Below are 12,031 nucleotides of genomic sequence, written 5' to 3' on the forward strand. Positions count from 1 at the left end.
CCTGAGGTAAAACATTCAGGATTCACAAAGATACAAACACAGGAGGAGCCTCTTCCTGCAGCTGCTCCAAGGAACATATTTAAAGAAAACAGCAACATAAAGAAACTCACAAGCACAGTTTCAGTTTTATTTGATTAAATATCTTATTCATCATAAGATTCCTGCAGGTTTCAATAATTTCATAAGTTTTTATTTGCTGATTGAGTTCTGCAAAGATTAATTATTAGTTCTTTTTCTCATCTTTGTTTTCCTTCTGCTTGATTAATTCTGCTCATAATGAAGACATTGCACTTTTCCATTGGTGGAAAATAAATATATTTTACATTCAAGCACAAAGTTGTTGTCTACCACAAGATATCCCAATAAAACAGTTTTGATAATTACAATTTACATTTCATTCTGAATAAATGAACACACATTTGTGAAAATTATTCTAAAACTTAAAGATATACAAAAAGAAAAAAATGCACATACCTGCTTAACACAAAATGAATATATCAAGTACAGCAGTTTACATGAACATGCAGACCTATAGTATTAAACAGGAGAAGAGAAAAAGATAGAAGACCCCAGAAACCATCCCAGAGCTCAAAAGTGTAGAAACTGAACATGTTGCCAAAGAACAGCATTTAATTCAAACAATAAAATAAAAATAAAAGTGTGCACTGTAAAAAGAGGAGCACAAAAACATGAAACTGGATGCAACAACAATAAAAACAAAGTTGATCCATTCCATAGCATTTTAAAAACCTGAGAAAAAAATTATTTCTCACATTTCAATCCAGCCAACTAGTGTTAGATTTTAAATATTAAATTACCCAACCAGCAATGAAACAGTAATGTATTTAGAGATAAACTATTGCACACATTCAAAGTCTTTGCAGCAGGACAGAAACCACCTCTGTGCATAAGAGGGAATATTTAAATTAAGAAACCGTCTTTGTTCGTCTCTAATCTTCATCTTTCAGCAGGAACAAACTTTAGAGAAATCTGTTTCATCTTCACTACGATGAACTCTGATATCTATCAAAGATTTTTTTAGAAGAAAAAGCTACAGAGGAAAATGTTAAAAATGTAAAAATCTAAATTGCATTAAGAAAGAATTCTTTATTCCACTTTTAAGCATTTTTATATTCTTATTTTTGTGTGAATGTACCAGCTTTAATTTCCAATTGCACCAGAATTGCCTCTCTGGAAGAAGGAATTTCTATTCTATTCTGTTTCTATTTTATTCTAATTCTAGAAATTCAGCAGGAAAATCCACTCCAGCATTTCCCCCTTCTTGACTGCATAGTGATTTATCTTACAATAAACTATCACATAGCAAAAATATATATTCTATTTACTGTATCAAAGTCATCCTTATGAATTCATAGCTGATCCTCTTGTAAAACATAAGAACTACATTTTAGAGGTAAACTTTGACTAAGAAATATTTGACTTATTTGCTGAAAAGCTCTTCACTGCTCTGATAAACGAGGGAGAGGAAAGTAAATGTTTCTGGAACGAAAAGACGGAAGAAACCCTAAAGAGTGTTTGCGTTGAAGCAGCCGAGCTTTCGGACGCGCGTCGGTGCAGAGAACCATTTGTGGAGGGGAAACGGTTTCCTCGTCCCTTCGGACCACAGGTGCTGAAGTCCACACAGCTGGACAGCTGTGATTACGGACAACTTTGTGTTTTGTGTGGCCAAGACCGAGATTCCCACTTTGGCTTTGGGAGATTAGAAGTTTTGAGGAGTCTTGTTTTGTTACAAAAACCTCTCTGTTCTCCAAGTTGTGGTCTGAAGACCTGAAGAATTGTGGGTAATCCAGTGAGAACTCAGGGGAATTTCCTGGCTGGTTGTTTTTGGGAGCAGCAGGCATGGATTGGATTTTCACCAACAGTTTCAGGATAGCCTGGTCTTTCTTGCTGTTCTCTAACTTGAGATCAGCCAACTCTTTCTTCATATTCTCGATGATCCTGTTTGCTGTATTGTCGACCTCATTAGTCTCACTTGGTGGGTTTAGAAGGAGAGTGCCTTCGCAGGCGACTCCTGTTAATTCATGATCCAATGAAATTCCTTGGGTTTGCTGCTTCCACTCAGCTATAGGGACCAAAACAAAAATAATCAGGATTCACATCAACTTTCAAAGAACAAACGTAGTTTAAGATGCCTTTGATGACAATTATTCATAGGCGTGGAATCTTCTTTTATTGGAGATAAAAGGAGATAAGGAGATAAATCTTATCTCCTTATAAAAGGCGTTAATTAGCCTGGGAATAAAAACCATATTCTACATTTAAAATCTTGAGTTTCCAGTTGTAATGTCAGTTCTGCCCAAACAACTGCTGCATTAACGATCTCCTTTTAAAATGTGATTGTTTAATTTATGGAATAAAGTTCAGATTTACCATATTTAGAACATGCCGACCAGACGCCACAGACACAAAGTCCAAGAAAGCAAACTACAGCTATCACTTCAACAGAGAAGACAGCGAGCTTGAAGGGCCTGGACCTCATCCACTGAGCTGAAACAACAATATGGAAAGATCAACATTCATATGAACTGCTAAAAATTTAATCAACAATTAAATCCGTTCGCAAGAGGAACCTAAGTTTGTTCCAGCATCACTGAATGATCTTTGGTGTAAAGCATTTTAGCCTGTTTTGCATTTTATTTTATGTTGTTTAAAGTAAGGTAATTTTTTCTCCAATAAAATGTTAGACTACAAGATACATGTAGAATACAGAATAGTTAAACGGTGCGACTATAATGAAATATAACATTTTGATTAGATTTAGTTAAACCATAAAGTGAGAAGTCAGCTTTGTACCTGAAAGGAGGATTTCTGCAGTTCTGCTCTGGTTCGTCTGTGGCTGTTTGACTCTGCAGACAATCCTGTTAACACAAATCAGTGTTTAAATATATTTATCTTTTATGCTAATAGTTCTAGACCTAGTTTTTGTCATTATGAACACTCCTGCTAACACTTTGTCTTGCACTTGTTATTATCCATTTAAAGAACATTAAACAGATGATAATATTAATCTCCCAACATTTCTAAAACTCTGGCAGATTCCTAATGACTGCTTTTGAGCTCCCTCTAGTGGTCAGACACAGAAAGGCCATATTGACTTATTTTAGGCTTGTTAGTATTTGAATAGAATAGAATAGAATAGAATAGAAGTACTTTATTCATCCCAGCAGGGAAATTACCCTCAACAACTTTATTTGTTACACCTTTTTCATAAAATGTTCAGGATCTAACACCTAACACATTTAACACTCTTAAGGCTGCAATCATCACTGTTTCTGGTGCACACTTTTTTCTTCCACTCAACTTTCTTTAACCATGCTTGGATACAGCATTGGATACAGCAAAAAAAACCCAGGACAAATCGCCTAAAAAACAGTTTTTACCCGATGGCAATCATGGCACTAAATTCAAAGGCATAAGAACTTCTGCTCTTGACACCACTTTGTTAAAAATGTAAATTCTGTTGCGACACCTCCAGGCGCTGCAACCATCTTCTGATGTCTATTTATTTCTCATTTTGTACTATTTATTTCTTTATCCTTGTATATTATGTATATACACATAACCTGCATCTTAACTCGAGTCGAGCAAATCTCAATCTCGTTGTAATCTGTTGATGACAATGACAATAAATCTTATCTTATCTTATCTTATCTTATCATTCTGTGAAAAGCCACCATTCTTTTCCCCTTACAGTGGAGGGAGACAATTACCATTTTCTGGAGGCTCAAGACCTGATTTGAGTTAATTAGCTGAGAAGTGTGTGACATTAATAGTTAACTTTTTCACAACATTCTTATGTTCTGAGATGCTGAATTTTTGGGGTTCATTTTCCGAGTCAATCAATAAAATGACAAAAAATATCTTGAAATATTTTCACTCTTTCAGCTGCAGCTGCTATTGGACGTCAGCAGGTGGCAGAATTGCATCATTGTGTGTTTCCTTCAACCATTTGTAATGGTTTTATGGTTTTCACACGCGACAATCACAAAGTGTAGTGATGCTCTTTGCATTGTCACGGATAATCAGGTCTTCCCCCAGAATGCATCTGGTTCCCTGGTGGTGCGATTCAGAGAATCTCTGTCTGATTTACCAACAGAAAATGAACAAAAGTCAGAAAAGTTAATGGCAGTGGTCTAGAATCAAACCTCAGATTTTTTTCCTCTGGCTAAAGCAACCTCAATCTGAAGAATTATTTACCACCAAGTCACTTAAACTGGCTCTGCTAAATATAATATCAGCAAAATGACTTTTAGTTCATCACTTCATCACTTCTAACAGGAACATGGTTGGATGAAAATAATGAATTCAATTTGACTCTTGAGTATTTGGGAATCAAAGCAAAAAACTTCATGCAAAGCACCAAAATATGTGGCAAAATATTTCAATGACTTTATTGAGTTCTTATCTTTAATAAACTTTGGTTTTGACAGTTTAATAATTGTAGAAGACTTTTACATCCATCCATCTGCTGGGATTCAACTTTGTCAGCTACTTTGAATAATTAATTGAGCTTACTGTATTGTTTGATAACTAAATCAATTGGAATGCATGTTTGCTTGAATTGAAATTATTTCTTTTTGTTTGGTAAAGTGCCTTGAGATGACATCGTTTATGAATTGATGCTATATAAATAAAAGAGGGGCAAAAAAGCTGTGAAATACTTCAGAACTTTGGTCTGACTCGACATGTTCAACAGGCAACACATGATCAAGGATTCACTCTGGACCTGATTATCAGTAAGGGTGTAAATGTTTCCAGTGTCTGTAAGTGATGCTGGACATAACATAGCAAAACGGATGTTATTAAGATAAGATAAATCTTTATTGTCATTGTCACAAAGACAACGAAATTCAAAGGGTGCCATCATTACATAATGACACATTACATAATTACAACAATTATGGACCACACAGCTGAAACTTTTCATCAAATCTTCTCTTCTTCCTCGGCTCCATCTTGACCAGGTAGATAATTTCCATTCTGAAATTTGACTTGTCACCAAAATACATTAAAAGCCATTGTATCAACCTTCCAGACCTCTCAGATCTTCTGGTTCTGGTCTACTTTGCAACCCCAGAACCAGAACCAAACATGGAGAAGCAGCATTCAGTGTCTTTGCACCCCAAATCTGGACGAAACTTCTAGAAAACTGCAAAACAGCCAAAACACTGATTTCCTTTAAATCAAGGCTAAAAACTCCACCTGTTTAGAGGGGCCTTTGATTCATAGTAAACAGAATATTGATTATTGATACTTGATGTGAATTTGGTTGATGATTTTGATGATGGCATTTCACAAAATCGAATGTTTATTGGTTGTTCCATAATTGGTTACTGTATTGTGTCTTTTTAATGTGAACTGCCTTGTTTCTGAAATGTGCTATTCTAATAATCTTGACTTTAATTTCTTTCTTATCTCTTTGTTTTATTCCTAATTTAATCTTTGCTCCCTACTAGTAACTCTGTTGTGAAGCAACATCTTGCTCTGTGTTCTGGTAATTGGAAAGTAAGGAAAAGAAAAGCAGGTAGCTCAATCTTTCAAGCTGGTAATGTTTAACAGTAAGCAGGTAGATAATTGAATAGTTGGTTGGTTCACTGACCAACCAAATAAAATAAATCCTGACTTTCTTGCCCAGAGTTGAGTAAAAAGGCAGAAACAGAAGAAAACATGAAGACTTGTTCTGTTACCTGATTGTATGACTTTGCACGATGGCCGTTTGCCTCACTGTGTAACATTCAGTGGGATCTGCTCTTCGTATCTCCACAGTGTCTGTGATGTTCTTCCCTTTTTCATCCACAATCTCCATCAGCGGAGCCGGCAGCCAGCAGGTCGCCTCACAGGCCACCGTCACTCTCTGGTTCTGGTCAGAATCCACTGAAAGCCTTGGGTCAGACACTAAAGCTGGGGAAATTAGCAAACATTAAAATCCAGTATTAATTTGGAAAATGTTGAGCCTACCAGAAAAGGCTAACTGAAGCTGTCGTACCAACAACCAGCTGCACGTCGGTAGCCTCTCTGCTTCCGTTCCTTTGGATGATCAGACACTGATAGATCCCGGCGTCTGACGGCTTCACGTTGGAGATCCTCAGCGAGACGTTCCCGTTTTTCACCTCTCTCATGAAGAGACTCGTCCTGAACTCAAAGGCCAGGTTCTTCATCTCAAACGTCTCAAAGCCATTGCGGTACAAGAAGACCACGTTCGGCTTCAGGCCTTCCTTGGACCACTCCACTGTTGGCAAATCATCGCTGCCAGAGTTTGTCAAACTGCAGGGTAGGATGGCATTCTCTCCTGCAAAGGCCACGACCTTCTGGGGGTTAAGATTCGCAGAGAAACAACCTGCAAGACACGATTAAGGATGTAAAATGCAATAAAAGTTTTAATTTCACAAACGATGTGTGTGTGAAATAAATATTGTTTAGGTTAAAATAAAAGTAGTAGATTATTAGTAAATTATGACAAAATGACAGAAAAATATTTTCTCTCCTTTTAAAACTCTTGCCCCCAGTTCTTAGAGATTTTCAGTTTTAATCACAAAAACTGATTTGACTCTTAATGCAAAGGCAACCAGGTTTCTGACAAAACTCTGCAGATACTTCACGTGATTCTTTCTTCACGTGATTCTGCAATCCTATACTTTCCTCAGAGCCCTCTGAACCCGACCCACTTTTTTGCACAGAAGACACTCCCATCAAGTGAGAAGAAGCAGACATATTTGCCCCGTGATTCACACAACTTGCTCGGACAAAGTAAAAACAATAACTTGTGCGTGCATAAGATAAAACCAGCAGGTTTGCAGCTCTTTCAAGGTGTGGTCACATTACAAGCAGATTAAACTTTTCCACTCCTAAAGGTACGGTTCACATGCACAGCCTGGCAACTGGATCAAGCAAATAAATCTTCCAGACTGTCAAAAATAAACTGTCAGTTTCAGTACCGTCTTAAGACGCAACGCAGACGTGAATCATGCTCTCTCTATTTACGAGATATAACCGTAAGATTTTGAATGTTGTGCAACTTTGAAACAGATGTACTCAGGAAATAATGTTATGATCATGAACAAATGTCATGTTCAAAGTCTTGGCTGCGTTCTGCAGTGTAATTGAATGTGAAGGGAAATTCCCGTAGTTGTTGACATTTCAGGGTCATTAAAATCACTACAGATATGAAAGGAATGTTGATCTAATTAGTTGATGTGCAGACTTTGTGCAATAAAATTAAATCAACCTATTGAGTTGCTCATTATGTTGGACTGGGATGTACTACTTTTCATAGCTATATAATATTTATGTTCAAATCTTGTCCTTGCTGTAACAGTATTTTTATTGTCATGTGTTTATATATGTATATCTTTGTATGAATCTTTTTGTGCTGATTTCCTGTCACGTTGGTTCTGTTGTACAGAAATTTTCCCATTGTGGGACAACTAGAGAATTCCTGTTCTATTCCAATTCATACATCAACTTAACATACAGCAGGTTCTTGAGTTTACATTAATTATCGAGTTGTAAATCTAACAGATTTCTGTGCAATAAAACCACAGAATACTTAATACTGTTTGAGAAGAAAATAATACACATATAGTTTAATATTTATTCAAAATATATATATTACAGGAGTCATGTTAGAATAGCTACATCTGAAATTCCCTTCAGTTGTGATGCTTAACCTCAAATAATGTGCTGTATAATGTACATCAGAACAGTCCACACAGTTTATGACCAGACAGGAAACAGGAACCTGAAATCCAAAAATGTTTTGGCCATTTTTGGTGAGCAGAGAGGGTCAAAGATCTGCTGAAGGGAAAACTCCAGCAACACCTGGAGTTACTAAAACTAAAAACCATCTTTATTTGCAGACCAACGTGTTTCAGCTTGTGGCCTTCATCAGAGTGACAACCACAAGCCCAAACACACTAGTCTGCAAATAGCTGCTTCTTTCTACTTCAAGCTTTGCCATACTCTTCCCCTCAATACCAGAAGTTCCTGTTGAAACATCATCAACAATGAATGTGGTTCAGAAAATGTTTTTATGTCTGTGTGTTAGACTTTAGAGCTCACGTCTCTGATTTACATCAGCACTGAGGTTAGGTTAGGTGGGACCTTGTTGAGAGTCAGGAATGCTGGTTCAGTTGCACAACCCGGCAACTTGAATGGATCAAGCAAATAAATCTTCCAGACTGTCAAAAAATAAACTGTCGTCAGTTTCATTACCGTGTTAAGACACAACACAGACGTCATTCATGCTCTCTCTGTTTACAAGAGAGAGCATGAGTAGGCTTTCTACCACCACCAGTACGAACTACCAATAATACATCTCTATCTCTCTCCACACTGAGCATGCTCAGGAACTGTAGCATATCATGCATTAACAAGGCACAACACAGCCAGAAGTACAAATTAAAAGGTTATTCTGGAAACTATTGTAATGTTTTGTATTAAGTCTGTTCTGTGAGTTGGCTGGGCCCTGCAAAGTTAGAATGCTTTATCTTTGCAGGGTTGCTGTGTTTGGTGCCTTTCTCCAGCAATCAATGGCCAAAAGGTTGGGTGCACTCAAGAAATAAGGTCAGTCCGTCACAGGGCCACACACGTGCACACACGCCCAGAGGCACGCACCCACACATACACACGCACACACGCCCAGACACACACACACACCCACACAGTAAATGGTAATTTACATTTTCCTTTATCTCAGCGTTAATTTAGAGGACCCAACTAGTCCAACAGTCATGTTTTTGGATTAATGGAGGAATGGAGGAAGCCAGCACACCCAGAGGGAACCCATGACTGCCTGCAAACTCCATGCATGAAAACCCCAGACTGGAAATCTTGTATCCCTCTTGCTAAAAGTCAGCAGCTGCACTACTAAACAACCTTAAGATAATTTTTAAAAGAGAAAATATTTCACAATATTTCAAGCAGCAATGAGTCTTTGCCACAAGGCTCTGTTATCCTTTGTTACATTTCAAAATCACGTATCAACACCTGCTTCTGTAACCCTGTCTGACACCAGATACCACTGAACAAACTATTATTACGAGCAAATGGGACAGAGAGATGACTAAAATAAACAAAAGTGTTGAACTTGAGCCTGAATGTTGGAGCCAAAGCAGATCAGTTAACGAAAGTTGGAAATCCTGTCTGACGTGGATCAGTGTAACATTAAATAAAAGCATTCCACACAATGACTCAACATGTCAAGCAAACCTAAACCTCACTTCATGTTCAAATTAAACTGGTTTAAACTGATATTTGTTTAAAAGAAACAAATTGGAGCAGCTGCACTTTAACTGTTTATACTGAATCACAGAATGTAACAAGAATCTAGAAAACTTTCTCCACTTTAAAAACTTTCAATAGTTCCAGTGAAATAAAATCTCACTTTAAATGGCATTTTTGCCTGTTTACTGCGTTCCACAACACATTCAACATGTCTAGGTACATTTGTAACTCATTAAGATGAAATCCAGAGGAAATAACTTCAGACTTTCTTCTACACATACCTGTTGATGAGAGCAGTCCCAGGACAAAGTAAAGACAAAAATACATCACTATTCTCTGCTTTCATGAGAAAAACCCCGCAAGTTTGACTAAACCTTTCCACATCTGTACGCAGCCCTAAAGACGCTTTCAAGACGACATCTGACTTGAATCTGAACAAGCTTCATTCAGAAAATCTCTCTCTCTCTTGTGGGCGTTGCTTGTGACAGAGGCGTGCTGAAGATTTGTGAAGTGTTGAAGAGAAATATGACTCATGCTCACATGTTGTTCTCAAACTTTCACTGGATTTTTCTGTACTGACATCAAGCAGTACAGATGATAGTGATTTAGTCTCAACCCTCTTTGTCGAGTATCTGAACCATAAACACATTTAGACTTTGGATTTTTTTTTGTTTTTACTTTAAGAATAAATCAAACCTGGAGGAGATAAAATTGATAAGCTTTTTAACGTATTTACGAATTAGTCCAAAAATGCTCTCTGTTCATGCACTGGTTCTCTGTGTACTCAACTCCAAACCTTGCCAGTCATAATTGCCCTATGAACAGTGGCTCCGGATGAGTCAAACTCCACCTGCTGCCCTTTGCCTAGTAAAGACAGAATCCAGCTCCCACGCCACCCGGAAGCAGGTGATTAAATGATTGTAAAAGATAAGACACATGAACGAACGGGACAAGATTTGCAAGACATGTGTGCCACAACTGAGCAGTGTCATACAATGAATTACAAGGGGTGGATCTTTAAAGTTTAGAAACACCTACAATATTAGATTTTTAAGGAAAGTATCCTTTGTCAATCCCGGCCTATCCTTGCAGGGCTGCAGGGGGCTGGTGTAGAGAAGTGACTTTTATTCATCTGGTTCTTGACGCTGCAGGCATCAGCTCTGGCAGGTGACAAGCAGAGAACATTATATTACTCATATGGCTCATAAGCATTAAGGCAGAACATAAACCATAAATTCAAACAGCACAAAAAATAACATTTTCAATTACAAAGAACATTGGAAGTTAATCAAAACCATCAAATTTGCACAAATCTTCAAATTTGTAAGAGCCAAAACAACCTGTTTGCAAAAGAGCACAAACAAATGTTTAAAAAAAAAATAATAAAAAAAATCAAGTCAACATCACAAAAAACGGGCCTTTAGAAACATATATGAACTTTTTTTTAAGAGCACAAGAGTAACAATGCAAAATGAGTAGTTAGGGCTTAAAATGTTCTTCAGATTTTACTGATGTTCTTTTTAATATTACATGATTCTGCGTGGTTTATATGGACAGATTAAAGCAGCAGGACAAATCCAGACTAAATCACGCTAAGATTATATATATATAAACATTTTCCTACAAATTTCAATGAACTTCTCACCCGTTTTAGTTTTCCTTTCTGTAAATTTGATCGTTGATCATCTTTATTATATGTCAGACAAGGGCGGATTATTTTTTAGGTAGCATAGGCAAATGCTAAGGGTGCTGGGAAACTAGCGGGCCCCATAAAAAAGAGAAACAAACAAATAAAAAACTAATAGGTATTAATGTAATTTCAAATATGGAAGATTCTGCACTGACTTACCTGCATAGCAAAACATATTAAATACTACATTTAAACATAATGATTCTTTGCTTAGCTCCCCCTCAGTCTTTACTGGTTGGTTTGTTCCTGCTCCTCCCTCCTCCATTGTTGCTGCTTTGCACAGATTTGTAGATTTTTGCAATGGAAATAACTTCAAAAAACATCATGTCAAAACGTCAATTGTTTGGTGCCCCAGGAAGAAAAAAGAGAGAAAACCGTGGCGAACATAGGTACAGTAAAACTAATCACCTGTTGCTTTAGTTAGCAGAGTAGTGTAGCAGCTAGGCTAGCTAGCTGGCTAGCTAAACACAGAGCTAATTAGCATATTTCCTCGCCAGCATTCATGCAGCTTTCAGCTCACACACCCTGTGGCGCCCACGGTCAAAGTGACACATTTGATTTGCATTAGGTTGTAACTGTGCCAAAATATATAGAATATGAAAGAAAAGCAAATATGCCTTCAAGTAATGCAGCTTGCAAATAATGGACAACAAATTACAGCAGCCATTGCTTAACATTGTAGCCTTTTACGTCACTGTGATGTCAGTAACATCTGTTGTGCTGTCAGATTTTCATTCTCACAAAAAATTGGATCCAGAATCAGAAATTCTTACACATTTTATTGATTCAATTACATTTTTTACAACCATGATTGAAAAACTGAAATGTTAAGTAAAAATCGCTCAGTGAATAAGAAATAAACCAAATAAAAACAGAATGATTTCTGAATTGCCACCATGGTTAGAACGATGGAGTTCGGACTGTGTGAATGACATCTGTGTTAAATGTTTTTGCAAAAGGGTGAAGAAGAAAAAACAAGAAATGGATCAAACATTTACAAGAGGAGTCTTCTGCTCTGTTGATGATGAAAACTGAGTGGATCCCAGTTTCTCTAAGTAGGCCAAAGCATAATTATTGTCAACTTAGCATCATAATAAC

At 37.1% G+C, this 12,031-nt stretch overlaps 1 protein-coding gene across 1 annotated transcript; it reads right to left on the minus strand.

Moving 5' to 3' along the window:
- Positions 1-113: 113 nt before the first annotated feature.
- Positions 114-9,690, minus strand: LOC116732141 (butyrophilin subfamily 1 member A1-like). Its single transcript, XM_032582128.1, has 6 exons — positions 9,525-9,690; positions 6,008-6,358; positions 5,709-5,922; positions 2,815-2,879; positions 2,392-2,508; positions 114-2,083 (listed from the first exon to the last, which is right to left on the minus strand). The coding sequence occupies exons 1-6, from the start codon at positions 9,568-9,570 to the stop codon at positions 1,461-1,463; spliced, it is 1,416 nt and encodes a 471-aa protein (XP_032438019.1). The 5' UTR covers positions 9,571-9,690; the 3' UTR covers positions 114-1,460.
- Between the last annotated feature and the right edge of the window lie 2,341 nt (positions 9,691-12,031).

Source organism: Xiphophorus hellerii, chromosome 14 (genome assembly GCF_003331165.1).
Source record: "Xiphophorus hellerii strain 12219 chromosome 14, Xiphophorus_hellerii-4.1, whole genome shotgun sequence".
NCBI classification, from domain to species: Eukaryota; Metazoa; Chordata; class Actinopteri; order Cyprinodontiformes; family Poeciliidae; genus Xiphophorus; species Xiphophorus hellerii.

Coding starts and splice junctions, on each gene's coding strand:
- LOC116732141 (XM_032582128.1), bottom strand. CDS start 9,570: ATGTATTTTTGTCTTTACTTTGTCCTGGGACTGCTCTCATCAACAG. Junction 5,923..6,007: donor CGACGTGCAGCTGGTTGTTG/GTACGACAGCTT, acceptor TAATTTCCCCAG/CTTTAGTGTCTGACCCAAGG. Junction 2,880..5,708: donor GTGCAAAGTCATACAATCAG/GTAACAGAACAA, acceptor TTGTGTTAACAG/GATTGTCTGCAGAGTCAAAC.